Source organism: Syngnathus floridae, chromosome 17 (genome assembly GCF_059516105.1).
Source record: "Syngnathus floridae isolate MCC-2025c chromosome 17, RoL_Sflo_1.0, whole genome shotgun sequence".
Classification (NCBI taxonomy): Eukaryota; Metazoa; Chordata; class Actinopteri; order Syngnathiformes; family Syngnathidae; genus Syngnathus; species Syngnathus floridae.
The window spans coordinates 824006-840337 of NC_142429.1; the positions used below are offsets into that span (position 1 = coordinate 824006).

At 44.5% G+C, this 16332-nt stretch overlaps 1 protein-coding gene across 1 annotated transcript; it reads left to right on the top strand.

Annotated features, from left to right (window-relative positions):
* Positions 1 to 528: 528 nt before the first annotated feature.
* LOC148383106 (janus kinase and microtubule-interacting protein 3-like) lies at positions 529 to 3657 on the top strand. The gene is made up of 12 exons (XM_088358560.1): positions 529 to 537; positions 674 to 778; positions 923 to 1036; positions 1192 to 1234; positions 1456 to 1518; positions 1605 to 1703; positions 1793 to 2026; positions 2147 to 2212; positions 2274 to 2342; positions 2419 to 2496; positions 2553 to 2786; positions 2866 to 3657. The coding sequence occupies exons 6-12, from the start codon at positions 1614 to 1616 to the stop codon at positions 2980 to 2982; spliced, it is 888 nt and encodes a 295-aa protein (XP_088214686.1). The 5' UTR covers positions 529 to 537; positions 674 to 778; positions 923 to 1036; positions 1192 to 1234; positions 1456 to 1518; positions 1605 to 1613; the 3' UTR covers positions 2983 to 3657.
* Positions 3658 to 16332: the final 12675 nt, after the last annotated feature.

Below are 16332 nucleotides of genomic sequence, written 5' to 3' on the forward strand. Positions count from 1 at the left end.
GCAGGTGGAGAGTCCATCCGTTGTACGAATGAAGTCTGACTCTCGGCTCCTGCACGAGCATTTTAATTAAGAGAAACAGGGTGGGTGTAAGAGTGGATTGAATAGAGGAAGCCCTTGACCTCTAGTCAAAACATAGCAAGGGGTGTTTTACGACTTTGTGTAGGAAGGGATAAGCGATAGGGATAAATAAGGGATAAATAATATTATTTATTACAGGTCGCAGTCAAAGTCAAAGCAACACAATGATACGATAAAGATAATCTGGAAAACCCTGACACACCCTGTAGTTGTCACTTTTGGAAAAGACGAGCGTCCCTCCAATCATCGCCGGTGACGTGTTTTTCAGGCTCTGGAGACAGGAGCTCATGTCAGAAATGTCATTGTGAGTCGCGTTTGTTTCTGCGCCGGAGCCGTTCGTTCCCTTTGCATCCAAAGAATCTCAAAGGCGGATTATTTGTGTCGACAGGAGAGAGATTTGCTGCTACGATACCGACGTCGAGAATCTCTGAGGAGGAACAAAGCGTGAGGTCCTGCAAGGTGAGTCTGTTTGTTTGCGGCTGCTTGGTGTTGCGCAAGATGAAATGGCCTTTTTCTCGCTATCGTTCCTCTCGTCGATTCATCGTGAGGTGTCGCTTCAGTTTGTTCAGAGAGATGTTTGCTTCCGCGCCCGCAGGTCATCGAAACATTTTACGGCTACGACGAAGACGTGTTGGTGGACTCGGACGGATCGTCCTTGTCTTTTCACACCGACAGAACCCCCGACACGGAACCCGAAGAGGTAGCCCGCCATTTCTGCCAGCGTATTGGCACCAAACATTCCTCTTCAGCCTGGAATCGGACTCGTCTTTGCGTCGCGGGTGCTTTGTCGCCGGTCTGACTGATTCTGGTACTAGTGCTGTGTTGCATTGGTGTGTGCATGAAGAGGCGGAGCTTCGCTACCGCCAGCTGACGCAAGAATATCAAGCGCTGCAACGAGCCTACGCTCTGCTAGCCCAGACCAGCGAAAGGGGACTACGACGCCGAGAAGGAGATCAAGGTGGCGCCCCTTCCCGCAACCCCCGGCCGGGTCGCAGCCTCCCCGTTCTCACCCAGCCTCGGGTGTTCTCTGGTCTGAAAGGAGGAGGAGGAGCCTCCCTCCTCCTCCTTTCAGACCAGAGAAAAGCTGATGGTAGAAATGGGTCACTATCAAAGCAGAGTAGCAGATCTGGAGTCAGCGCTGAAGCAACAAGGACAGGTAAGCTCATCAATGAGCACACCTTTTTCTCAGACAAAATAGCTACATTCTTCAGTCACTCATCCGTCTGGCATTACTGGACCAACCCCCCCCCCCCCCCCCCCCCGAACGTGGCTGGGAAAATGCGGAGAAAAGCAAATGTCATTTTCCAGTCAACCAAAGAATTTGTGGATGAAAATGACACAACATTCCAAAGCTGTCCACGCGTTTGTCTCTTCTAGAATGTCAAGTGGGTGGAGGAGAAGCAGCTGCTGCGTCAGAGCAATCAGCAGTTGGCCGAAAAGGTGACGGAAAGAAAGGCGCTGGGCGGAGTCGCTTGGCGTCACACCTGTCGGGAAGCCCCGCAGATGAGGTCTGACTGTCTTTTCAGGTCAGGCGGATGGAGGCGGAAGAAGCGCGTCTGAAAGAGCACATCCAGGATATCCGAGACCAAAACGAACTGCTTGAGTTCCGCATCCTGGAGCTGGAGGTGGGAAGACTCGCACAAGCGTGTTGAGGCCAGAGATGTGACGGACGGACGGACGGACGGACGGACGGATGCATGCCTCTGCCTTTCAGGAGAGGGAGTGGCGCTCCCCCGTCTTGAAGTTTCTGCAAGTCCGTTTCCCAGACGGCCTCAGCCCTTTGCAGATCTACTGCGAGGCCGAGGGCGTGAGCGTACGTAAGGCGTCCCTCGCAACCCTAACCTTAACCCGAGGTCCCAGAACACCTTACATTGCTCCTTGCGCCTTTCCCCCGGACATCGTCATCAGTGATCTGATGAAGAAGCTGGACATCCTGGGCTATAACGCCGTAAGTGTATGTCGAACTCCTTATGTTCGCACTCCACGAGACTCGGCGGCTCAAATGTGACTTTTGGAAGGCTTTGCGCTGAAAGAAGCTTGTTGACGCTGTGCCTTTGGGCTCTTGCAGAATCTCACCAACGAGGAGCAGGTGGTCGTGATTCACGCCAGGACCCTTCTCACCCTAGCCGAGAAGGTAACGCGCACGTCCACGCACGCTCTCGCATTCTGCTTATGTGACAGCAGCCTTTCCTCAGTGGTTAGAATACATCAAAGTGACCAAGTCAGCACTTCAACAGAAGATGTTGGACATTGAAAGTGAGAAGGTAGACAGACACGCGACATCAGCCAAGGGGAACTCCGGCAATGTGCCCCAACAATTCTGACCTTGAGCTGTGCTAGGATATGTTCTGCAAGCAGAAGGGCTACCTGGATGAAGAGTTGGACTTCAGGAAGTGTTCCATGGACCAGGCTCATAAGGTAAGCCGCCCTCAAATCTCCCGCCGGACCACTGATGGACGAGGATTGCGGCCCAGAGGATCCTGGAGCTGGAGGCCATGTTGTACGAGGCGCTACCGCAGCGGGACTGCCCCGCCACGGACGGCGAAAAAGCCAGCCACGCTGGCGTGAATGACGTGCTGACGGCGGATCAGAGAGAAGAGCTTAGGAGCGCCGTGGACCAATGGAAGCGAGCCCTGATGTGCGAGTTGAGGGAGCGCGACGCTTGCATCCTCCAAGAGAGAATGGATCTGCTGCACAGCGCGCAACAGGTAAGGGCCCAAAGCCAGCCCGGCACTTACTTGCACGCTTACTGGCTTTTGAATGCCACTTTCCATTTGTCCGTCCTAGAGGAACAAAGAGCTGAAAGAATTCATCGAAGCTCAGAAGAGACAAATCAAACAATTGGAGGAGAAGTTTCTGTTTCTCTTTCTATTCTTCTCCTTGGCCTTCATTCTGTGGCCCTAACACCAGCTGGTGAGTGAGCTCCAGCGGCACCGCACTCGACACCTCCGATACACTGCCAGCCGGTCTCAGACGTTGGCAGACGCTCCGATGCCAACGTATACCCCCCGCCACGGTGACAGAGGCACCGCGTCACACCGGCGCTCATCCAATCAGAAGGCAGGAAAAGCAAATTCACATGCAGGGCACTTTTGAACCAGAAGAGAGCGCCACAAAAAACGGTTGTTGCCCCAAACGCGCACTAAAAAGGGTCAGAATAACAAGAGTCCCACTGGCCAGCCGGGGCCACCCGTCCAGCTGTTTCTTCAGGGGGGAAAAAAATTGGAGTCACCGGTGAGTACATTTTGCATTTAGCTCTGCTTTTCTGCTTCTGTCTTCAAGTGTGTGGCATCCTGCGATCAAAGAGTCAGCCAACCCCAAAGCGGTTGACCTCAACGTCCCACCACCATGCCTACCAGAGCAGGTGACGTGATGCTTTGGACATCCTTCCGTCTCAGATGCCCAAAAGTACTCTTTGCCACATCTGCGGCAATACGGTGTCTTTTCAAAGGTGCAAATAAATCCAGCGTGGGCGGAACACGCACGTCTTCGGTTTTTCCCGCTTTGTTTGTGTGACAGCTGTTGTGAAAATTTTATACAAATAAAGTTGTATAGTACAGGTTTGGCCAAGCCGCAACTCCCGAACCGCATGCGGCTCTTTTATGTTCATATCAACATTTGTGTGTGTGTGTGTGTGTGTGTGTGTGGGGGGGGGGGGGTTGTGCGTGTTGGCTTCACTTGAGTTCAATTTGGTATTTTGGTCAAAAGCGCATGTGGTGAAATTCCACAAAGTAGGATGGGCAAACACATTTCTTTAAACTATGAGTGTCAATTGGGCTCTCGAAATGGCAGGGAAAAGATGCACAGCAAAACGAAAATACGTAGATGAACACAGGACGTTTTAATCAGAGTGGGAAAGTTTCTATTTTTTGTTGAACGTGATGGCAAACCATTCTGCCTGATATGTCAGACCTCAGCGCATTTCAAAGATTCAAATCTTCAGCGCCATGCACTTCAGCTCACTCCATGCTAACATTGATCAGGCGTCGAACCCGCATCATCATGCTTAAGAGGTGGCCATGCTAACCAGTGCGCCATTATGTCAACGCATAATAACTAAGTCTACTGGTCAAAACAGCGGTTACTATATGACGTCGCTACGTCGTGGTCACGTGACGCAGACAAGACGTCAATGGACGTGGGCAGAGTTAACTTGTTTAAAAGGGAGTAGGCAGAAGAAATATTTAATTTATTTAAATCTATTTTGAGTGCACACCATTATGCCAATGCATAACAACTGTAAATCTACTAAACAAAACAGCGGTTGCTATATGACATCTGCCACGTCGTGGTCACGTGACATACGTGACGTCGATGGGCGTAACTTTCGCCGGAATTCAAATCCGCGGGGAGAGTTAACTTGTTTAAAAGAGAGTGGGCAGAAGAATTATTTAATTTATTTAAATCTATTTGGTGTGTGCGCCATTATGTCAATGCATAACAACTGTAAGTCTACTAAACAAAACAGCGGTTGCTATTTGACGTCTGCCACGTCGTGGTCACGTGACGCGGACGTGACGTCGACGCCTACTTTACATCCCACCGATCACAGGACTCCTCGGCTGCATAACCGTGCCCCCTTCCCAACCAATCGGATTTGCTATACGCGAAAACGACGCCAATGGAAAGAGCTTCCGCCCAAATTTAAATCCGTGGGCGTGGCTCGCAGCAGGAAGTAGGAAAATGGCGGCGATGTTGACAAAGACACAGCGGATGGTAACATACGACTAACAAGAGAAATATTTTTATTTTCTGCTTGCAACTGGACCGTCCAGAGCGTACACGGTAAGTACAACTCATCGTTTTTAAAAAGAAGTACTTTTGTTGCCCTGAAAAGCGAGTGAGCGTGGCGTTTGTGGGGGACGTCGAATTTCGACGATTCTTTCTGGTCAACGGTTGTAAATGATTGTGTTGATTAAAAAAGAAAACTTGATGTAACTCTACTTTTAACTGCCGTTTCAGATAGATTTGGAATTGCATCACATCCAATTTTGCCTAGAGCGTACACGGTAAGTAACACTCGTTGTGTTTAAGGAGATTTACGTTTGTAATAGCAGAAGTGTAGCCGCGTTGCGTTGTACGTGTGAATGTTGGTCCGGGCGAAATGTTAATGTTTAATTTCATTCCTTTAGGTTCCACGGTGTTCGTTGGCTGCAAGTTTTCCACTGCAAGAAGAGGCTCATATCATTGACCAGGAGCGAGCTACAATGGTGAGTAGCCATAACATTTATGTTAAACACTTCCTATTTCATGTCTAACAGTACTTGATTTAACAAATAACCATAAATAAATACAGTGTGGGCACTGAAGTTAACATATGTGATTATACTGCCTAATCTGTCACCGAGTAGATTGTTGCAAAGTAATATAAGATCCAAAGTTGTAATTCAGAATAGTTTTCAAAAGAAGGCCATTAGAATTATATACAAGTCTGATTACCCTGAACAAGCTATTAATTAAATCACAAATTCTTCAATTCAAAGATTTGGTAGATTATCAGACAAATAATGTCTAACAGTAATTGATTTAACACATCACGATAAGTAGATTGAGTGTGGGCACTCTCAAGTTAACATATGTGATTATACTGCCTAATCTGTTACAGAGTATGTTGTTGCCAAGTAATGTAGAATAGATCCAAAGTAGTAATCCAGAATAGTTTTGAAGAGGCCATTAGAATGATAAACAAATCTGATTACCTTGAACATAATAACAAGCTAAGTGTTTAATATGTCCTATGAAGTCAAAATTGGGCACCATCATGTGGTGAAATTTGGAATTGCATCACATCCAATTTTGCCTGGGAACAAACAGATTACATAAATCTTAGTTTTGAATAAGCCACTCCTTCTCAAACAAGTAAACTCTGCCCATTTTGCGCAGTAGATGTTCTGTTAATATCTAGTATTTATACAAAGTCATAATTTAAATTGCTTTCAACCTTCATTCATCGGTTCAACCAACATTACTCGCTCTTATTACCAACTTGTATTGATTTAACTAAGCGTTTAATACTTCCTATCAGGTCTCAAATCGAGATTTGGCAAAATACAATTTCAGCAAATCCAATTTTGCCAGGGAACAAAAATAGATTAAATAAACTAAATAAGTCCTCTTCCCATTAAATAAATCAGAAAAGTCTGTCTTGTAACCAGTCCTCTTCAAACAAGTAAAGTCTGCCCATTTTGTGCCGTAGATTTTGTGTCTATGCCTAGTATTTAAACAAAATCATAATTTAAACGACTTCTTTCCTTCATTCACTTTGGAAATTTGGAATTGCAGCAAATCGAATTTTGGCAGGGAACAAAAATAGATCAATTAAACTAAATAAGTCTTCTTCCCATTAAATAAATTAAAAAAGTCTGTCTTGTAACCAGTCCTTTTCAAACAAGTAAAGTCTGCCCATTTTGTGCCGTCGATTTTGTGTTAATGCCTAGTATTTATACAAAATCATAATTTAAAGGACTTCATTCCTTCATTCACTTTGGAAATTTGGAATTGCAGCACATCAAATTTTGCCTGGGAAGAAAAGTAGATTAAATAAATTTAATAAGTCTTACTACTTCCCATTAAATAAATTAAATACGTCTTACTTGTTCCCACTCCTTTTCAAAACAGTAGTTTAAAACGAGGGCCCTTCACTCAATCTTTAACCTCAACCCCGCACGTTGTGTTGTATCTGTGAATGTTGGTTGTGGCCAAATGATAGTTTTCTTTCATTCGTTTAGGTTCCAAGAAAACTTGATGTAACTCTACTTTTAACTGCCGTTTCAGATAAGCGGGTATTACGTCGCAGTCAAATGCCGCGGATATGACGTAATTGCCCGAACCTCCGCCAAAATTCAAATCTGTTGGCGCGATGGCCGTGAGCCACTGAGCAGCGACGATTATCAACAGAAATATCTTTATTTTCTGCTTGCAACTGGACCGTCTAGAGCGTACACGGTAAGTAACACTCATTGTGTTTAAGGAGATTTACGTTTGTAATAGCAGAAGTGTAGCCGCGTTGCGTTGTACGTGTGAAAATTGGTCGAGGCGAAATGTTAATGTTTAATTTCATTCCTTTAGGTTCCACGGTGTTTGTTGGCTGCAAGTTTTCCACTGCAAGAAGAGGCTCGTATCATTGACCAGGAGCGAGCTACAATGGTGAGTAGCCATAACATTTATGTTAAACACTTCCTATTTCATGTCTAACAGTACTTGATTTAACAAATAACCATAAATAAATACAGTGTGGGCACTGAAGTTAACATATGTGATTATACTGCCTAATCTGTCACGGAGTAGATTGTTGCAAAGTAATATAAGATCCAAAGTTGTAATTCAGAATAGTTTTCAAAAGAAGGCCATTAGAATTATATACAAGTCTGATTACCCTGAACAAGCTATTAATTAAATCACAAATTCTTCAATTCAAAGATTTGGTAGATTATCAGACAAATAATGTCTAACAGTAATTGATTTAACACATCACGATAAGTAGATTGAGTGTGGGCACTCTCAAGTTAACATATGTGATTATACTGCCTAATCTGTTACAGAGTATGTTGTTGCCAAGTAATGTAGAATAGATCCAAAGTAGTAATCCAGAATAGTTTTGAAGAGGCCATTAGAATGATAAACAAATCTGATTACCTTGAACATAATAACAAGCTAAGTGTTTAATATGTCCTATGAAGTCAAAATTGGGCACCATCATGTGGTGAAATTTGGAATTGCATCACATCCAATTTTGCCTGGGAACAAACAGATTACATAAATCTTAGTTTTGAATAAGCCACTCCTTCTCAAACAAGTAAACTCTGCCCATTTTGCGCAGTAGATGTTCTGTTAATATCTAGTATTTATACAAAGTCATAATTTAAATTGCTTTCAACCTTCATTCATCGGTTCAACCAACATTACTCGCTCTTATTACCAACTTGTATTGATTTAACTAAGCGTTTAATACTTCCTATCAGGTCTCAAATCGAGATTTGGCAAAATACAATTTCAGCAAATCCAATTTTGCCAGGGAACAAAAATAGATTAAATAAACTAAATAAGTCCTCTTCCCATTAAATAAATCAGAAAAGTCTGTCTTGTAACCAGTCCTCTTCAAACAAGTAAAGTCTGCCCATTTTGTGCCGTAGATTTTGTGTCTATGCCTAGTATTTAAACAAAATCATAATTTAAACGACTTCTTTCCTTCATTCACTTTGGAAATTTGGAATTGCAGCAAATCGAATTTTGGCAGGGAACAAAAATAGATCAATTAAACTAAATAAGTCTTCTTCCCATTAAATAAATTAAAAAAGTCTGTCTTGTAACCAGTCCTTTTCAAACAAGTAAAGTCTGCCCATTTTGTGCCGTCGATTTTGTGTTAATGCCTAGTATTTATACAAAATCATAATTTAAAGGACTTCATTCCTTCATTCACTTTGGAAATTTGGAATTGCAGCACATCAAATTTTGCCTGGGAAGAAAAGTAGATTAAATAAATTTAATAAGTCTTACTACTTCCCATTAAATAAATTAAATACGTCTTACTTGTTCCCACTCCTTTTCAAAACAGTAGTTTAAAACGAGGGCCCTTCACTCAATCTTTAACCCCAACCCCGCACGTTGTGTTGTATCTGTGAATGTTGGTTGTGGCCAAATGATAGTTTTCTTTCATTCGTTTAGGTTCCAAGAAAACTTGATGTAACTCTACTTTTAACTGCCGTTTCAGATAAGCGGGTATTACGTCGCAGTCATGTGCCGTGGATATGACGTAATTGCCCGAACCTCCGCCAAAATTCAAATCTGTTGGCGCGATGGCCGTGAGCCACTGAGCAGCGACGATTATCAACAGAAATATCTTTATTTTCTGCTTGCAACTGGACCGTCTAGAGCGTACACGGTAAGTAACACTCATTGTGTTTAAGGAGATTTACGTTTGTAATAGCAGAAGTGTAGCCGCGTTGCGTTGTACGTGTGAAAATTGGTCGAGGCGAAATGTTACTGTTTAATTTCATTCCTTTAGGTTCCACGGTGTTTGTTGGCTGCAAGTTTTCCACTGCAAGAAGAGGCTCGTATCATTGACCAGGAGCGAGCTACAATGGTGAGTAGCCATAACATTTATGTTAAACACTTCCTATTTCATGTCTAACAATACTTGATTTAACAAATAACCATAAATAAATACAGTGTGGGCACTGAAGTTAACATATGTGATTATACTGCCTAATCTGTCACGGAGTAGATTGTTGCAAAGTAATATAAGATCCAAAGTTGTAATTCAGAATAGTTTTCAAAAGAAGGCCATTAGAATTATATACAAGTCTGATTACCCTTAACATAACAACAAGCTATTAATTAAATCACAAATTCTTCAATTCAAAGATTTGGTAGATTATCAGACAAATAATGTCTAACAGTAATTGATTTAACACATCACGATAAGTAGATTGAGTGTGGGCACTCTCAAGTTAACAGATATGATTATACTGCCTAATCTGTTACAGAGTATGTTGTTGCCAAGTAATGTAGAATAGATCCAAAGTAGTAATCCAGAATAGTTTTGAAGAGGCCATTAGAATAATAAACAAATCTGATTACCTTGAACATAATAACAAGCTAAGTGTTTAATATGTCCTATGAAGTCAAAATTGGGCACCATCATGTGGTGAAATTTGGAATTGCATCACATCCAATTTTGCCTGGGAACAAACAGATTAAATAAATCTTAGTTTTGAATAAGCCACTCCTTCTCAAACAAGTAAACTCTGCCCATTTCGCGCAGTAGATGTTCTGTTAATATCTAGTATTTATACAAAGTCATAATTTAAATTGCTTTCAACCTTCATTCATCGGTTCAACCAACATTACTCGCTCTTATTACCAACTTGTATTGATTTAACTAAGCGTTTAATACTTCCTATCAGGTCTCAAGGCAAGATTTGGCAAAATACAATTTCAGCAAATCCAATTTTGCCAGGGAACAAAAATAGATTAAATAAACTAAATAAGTCTTCTTCCCATTAAATAAATCAGAAAAGTCTGTCTTGTAACCAGTCCTCTTCAAACAAGTAAAGTCTGCCCATTTTGTGCCGTAGATTTTGTGTCTATGCCTAGTATTTAAACAAAATCATAATTTAAACGACTTCTTTCCTTCATTCACTTTGGAAATTTGGAATTGCAGCAAATCGAATTTTGCCAGGGAACAAAAATAGATCAATTAAACTAAATAAGTCTTCTTCCCATTAAATAAATTAAAAAAGTCTGTCTTGTAACCAGTCCTTTTCAAACAAGTAAAGTCTGCCCATTTTGTGCCGTCGATTTTGTGTTAATGCCTAGTATTTATACAAAATCATAATTTAAAGGACTTCATTCCTTCATTCACTTTGGAAATTTGGAATTGCAGCACATCAAATTTTGCCTGGGAAGAAAAGTAGATTAAATAAATTTAATAAGTCTTACTACTTCCCATTAAATAAATTAAATACGTCTTACTTGTTCCCACTCCTTTACAAAAAAGTAGTTTAAAACGAGGTCCCTTCACTCAACCTTTAACCCTATTTATTCACCTTCTAGGCTAAGTGTTAAAGGCTAAGTGTTAAAGGCTAAGTGTTAAAGGCTAAGTGTTAGAGGCTAAGTGCCAGAGGCTAGGCGCCAGAGGCGAGTTTTTGTGGGCTGAAGTTTTAGTGGGGTTAGTGTGAATACAATCCAAAAGAATACAACAGAATACAATACAATAGAATATAATACATAGATTAAATTCAATAGCTCTTACTACTTCCCATTAAATAAATTAAATACGTCTTACTTGTTCCCAATCCTTTTCAAAAAAGTAGTTTAAAACGAGGGCCCTTCACTCAACCTTTAACCTCAACCCCGCACGTCACATTGTGTTGTATCTGTGAATGTTGGTTGTGGCCAAATGATAGTTTTCTTTCATTCGTTTAGGTTCCACGGTGTTTGTTGGCTATGTTTTCCACTGTCAGAAGGATGAAAATACAAAGTACAACGCTTGGACGTGGGCGAAGACGTCACCGGTGAGTCCTTCCTTCCTATTTATTTACCTTCTAGATGCTAGAGGCTAAGTGTTAGAGGCTAAGTGTTAGAGGCTAAGTGTTAAACACAATACGAACAACACAACGATACTGCACTGAACAACACGATACCGCACTGAGAAACACGATACCGCACTGAACAACACGATACCGCACTAAACAACACCATGCCGCACTGAACACCATGCCACACTGAACAACACCATCCCGCACTGAACAACACCATGCCGCACTAAACAACACCATGCCGCACTGAACAACACCATGCCTCACTGAACGACACCATGCCGCACTGAAAGACACCATGCCGCACTGAACGACACCATGCCGCACTGAAAGACACCATCCCGCACTGAACACCATGCCGCACTGAACAACACCATGCCGCACTGAACAACACCATCCCGCACTGAACAACACCATGCCGCACTGAACAACATTATGCCGCACTGAACATTATGCCGCGCTGAACAACACCATGCCGCACTGAACAACACCATGCCGCACTGAACAACATTATGCCGCACTGAACAACACCATGCCGCACTGAACAACACCATGCCGCACTGAACAACACCATGCCGCACTGAACAACATTATGCCGCACTGAACAACACCATGCCGCACTGAACAACACCATCCTGCACTGAACAACACCATTCCGCATTGAACACCATGCCGCACCGAACAACACCATCCCGCACTGAACAACACCATCCCGCACTGAACAACACCATGCCGCACTGAACAACATTATGCCGCACTGAACAACATTATGCCGCACTGAACAACACCATGCCGCACTGAACAACACCATGCCGCACTGAACAACACCATGCCGCACTGAACAACATTATAACGCACTGAACAACACCATCCCGCACTGAACAACACCATGCCGCACTAAACAACATTATGCCGCACTGAACAACATTATGCCGAAATGAACAACACCATGCCGCACTGAACAACACCATGCCGCACTGAACAACACCATCCTGCACTGAACAACACCATGCCGCACTGAACAACACCATGCCGCACTGAACAACACCATGCCGCACTGAACAACACCATGCCGCAATGAACAACACCATCCCGCACTGAACAACATTATGCCGCACTGAACAACATTATGCCGCACTGAACAACACCATGCCGCACTGAACAACACCATGCCGCACTGAACAACACCATCCTGCACTGAACAACACCATCCCGCACTGAACAACACCATGCCGCACTGAACAACATTATGGCGCACTGAACAACATTATGCCGCACTGAACAACACCATGCCGCACTGAACAACACCATGCCGCACTGAACAACACCATGCGACAATGAACAACACCATCCCGCACTGAACAACACCATGCCGCACTGAGCAACACCATGCCGCACTGAACAACACCATCCTGCACTGAACAACACCATGCCGCACTGAACAACACCATTCCGCACTGAACAACACCATGCCGCACTGAACAACATTACGCTGCACTGAACAACACCATGCCGCATTGAACAACACCATGCCGCACTGAACAACACCATCCTGCACTGAACAACACCATGCCGCATTGAACAACACCATGCCGCACTGAACAACACCATCCTGCACTGAACAACACCATCCCGCACTGAACAACACCATCCCGCATTGAACAACACCATCCTGCACTGAACAACACCATGCCGCACTGAACAACACCATGCCGCACTGAACAACACCATTCCGCACTGAACAACACCATGCCGCACTGAACAACACCATCCTGCACTGAACAACACCATCCCGCACTGAACAACACCATGCCGCATTGAACAACACCATCCTGCACTGAACAACACCATCCCGCACTGAACAACACCATGCCGCATTGAACAACACCATCCTGCACTGAACAACACCATCCTGCACTGAACAACACCATGCCGCACTGAACAACACCATGCTGCACTGAACAACATTATGCTGCACTGAACAACACGATCCTGCATTGAACAACACCATGCCGCACTGAACAACACCATCCTGCACTGAACAACACCTTTCCACACTGAACAACACCATGCCGCACTGAACAACATTATGCCGCACTGAACAACACCATGCCGCACTGAACAACACCATGCCGCACTGAACAACACCATGCCGCACTGAACAACACCATGCCGCAATGAACAACACCATCCCGCACTGAACAACACCATGCCGCATTGAACAACACCATGCCGCACTGAACAACACCATCCCGCACTGAACAACACCACCCCGCACTGAACAACACGATCCCGCATTGAACAACACCATCCCGGACTGAACAACACCATGCCGCACTGAACAACACCATTCCGCACTGAACAACACCATGCCGCACTGAACAACACCATGCCGCACTGAACAACACCATGCCGCACTGAACAACACCATGCCGCACTGAACAACATTATGCCGCACTGAACAACACCATGCCGCACTGAACAACACCATCCCGCACTGAACAACACCATGCCGCATTGAACAACACCATGCCGCACTGAACAACACCATCCTGCACTGAACAACACCATCCCGCACTGAACAACACCATGCCGCACTGAACAACATTATGGCGCACTGAACAACATTATTCCGCACTGAACAACACCATGCCGCACTGAACAACACCATGCCGCACTGAACAACACCATGCCGCACTGAACAACATTATGCCGCACTGAACAACATTATGCCGCACTGAACAACACCATGCCGCACTGAACAACACCATGCCGCACTGAACAACACCATGCCGCACTGAACAACACGACGTCGCACTGAACAACACGACGCCGCACAGAACAACACGACGCCGCACAGAATAACACAATACCGCACAGAACAACACAATACCGCACAAACAGTTTTAGATAATATTACGTCGCAGTCATGTGACGCGGACATGACGTCAATAGGCGGAACTCACGGCAAAATTATAATCCGTGGGCGTGGCTTGCAACAGGAAGTAGGAAAGCGGCAGTTCTGGCAAACAAGACACAGCTGTTAGTAACACGATGACTAACAAGGCAAATATTTTTGTTTTCAGCTTGCAACTTGACCGTCTAGAGCGTACAAGGTAATTACAACTGGTTTTTTTTAGCCCTGAAAAGCAAGGGAGTGTGGCGTTTGGGAGGAATGTCGAACTCGGCGTCTGCTTCCAGCCACAGACGCCAAATTTCGACGATTATTTCGACTGGTCAACGGTTGTAAATTATTGCGTTGACTAAAAACTTTATTTAACTCTACTCTTAACTTTGCCGTTTCAGATATGCGGGTATTACACCGCGGAAATGACGTCAATAGGCTGAACTCTCGCCAAAATTCAAATCTGTGGGCGCAATGGCCTTGAGCGAGACACCGGATACAAACACGACGATTATCAACAGAAATATCTTTATTTTCCGCTTGCAAGTGGACCGTCTAGAGCGTACACGGTAAGTACAACTCATTGTGTTTAAAAAGATTTACGTTTGTGTAGTTTGCGTTGCGTTGTATCTGTGAATGTTGGTTGAGGCTAAATGTTAATGTTTAATTTCATTCCTTTAGGTTCCACGGTGTTTGTTGGCTGTATGTTTTCCACTGCAAGAAGAGGCTCGTATCATTGACCAGCAGGAGCTACAATGGTGAGTACCCCTTTCGTCTTCCATTTATGTTAAACACTTCCTATTTCATGTCTAACAGTACTCGATTTAACAAATAACCATAAATAAATACAGTGTGGGCAGTCACGTTAACATATGTGATTATCCTGCCTAATATGTTTATCACAAATATGTCACTAATCACTAATATGTTTATTTGTTTATCACAACACCTTTGGACCTTCAGCAATCGATTATTTACCTTCATCTACATAGAGACAGAACGATGGTGTCTTAAACATCTCATTCATTTCACCAAATAACTTCACGCAGGTGGATAACGGCCGTCTCGGTCACGCTATGTTGCGTGATGCAGTTTTGAAGAACCAAATGCATTTATTCAATGAATAAGTCAAGCTAGTTCTATGTTTATGATGTTGTAAGTTACGGTACCGATTGAAGTTGAGTTCGAAGCCAGTGGAAAACAGCGCTGCGTTTGTGCTCTCCAGGTACAAATGTTGTGATCTCTGACTGACGACCGGGCGAGACTCGAGTAAGAGATGTCCAAACGAGCTCCGGCAGGGCGGGCCAAGGCGGAGCGAACGGACGCCCTTCAGGCCGCCAATGACGAGCTGAGAACCAAACTGATGGACGTCCAGTTAGAACTTCAGCAGGAGAAGAACAAGGTGAAAACCTCAACAGACAGACACTGCCTGCCTCCCTGCCTGCCTCCCTGCCTGCCTCCCTGCCTGCCTCCCTCCCTCCCAGTTTTCCCGATGTAGATTAGACATGCGTGTGCCATGACTGTGTCAGCCTACATCAACAAATGCACCGAGGACGTCAGCACCACTAAGAATATCATCACCCGGGGCAACCAACGACCCTGGATGACTGAGGAGGTACGTCAAACGCTACGAGCGCGGAACTCTGCCTTCAAGTCTGGCGACAAGGAGACACTGAGGACAGCGAGAGCCAACTTGAACCGTGCCATCAGGATAGCGAAGCGAGACCGCAGTCGAAAATTTCAGGATCGTTTCCACGACGTCAAAAACATCAGGAGTATGTGGCAAGGCATACGGGCGATTACAGACTACAACTCACCCTCCCCCCCCCCGGTGGGTGTAGTTGATGCTGACTTTCTAAATGGTCTAAATAACTTCTTTGGGAGGTTCGAGGCACTAAACGGCACTCCAGCAGTTAAAACTGTCCCCCATCAGGAAGAGGAGGTACTCTGCCTTGACTCCGCCGATGTGTTGAAGACCCTGAGGAGAGTCAACCCCTGTAAGGCCCCTGGCCCCGACAACATTCCTGGGCGTGTGTTCAGGGAATGTGCAAGTCATCTGGCTGGGGTCATCACAGACATTTTTAACACCTCGCTGGGCCAAGCCACAGTGCCGGCGTGCTTTAAGACTGCCTCCATCATTCCGGTGCCGAAGAAACCTCAAATCACCTCATTTAATGATTACCGGCCTGTTGCACTGACTCCGGTTATGATGAAGTGCTTCGAAAGGCTGCTTAAAGGTCACATCGTTTCCAGACTCCCCCTATTATTTGACCCGTTCCAGTTTGCCGACCGGCAAAACCGCTCCACTCA

Bases quoted from the DNA above. Each gene is read 5' to 3' on its own strand.
- LOC148383106 (XM_088358560.1), top strand. From the start codon at position 1,614: ATGGAGGCGGAAGAAGCGCGTCTGAAAGAGCACATCCAGGATATCCGA. The intron at 2,027-2,146 runs GTAAGTGTATGT...GGGCTCTTGCAG, and splicing joins ACATCCTGGGCTATAACGCC to AATCTCACCAACGAGGAGCA. The intron at 2,343-2,418 runs GTAGACAGACAC...GAGCTGTGCTAG, and splicing joins TGGACATTGAAAGTGAGAAG to GATATGTTCTGCAAGCAGAA.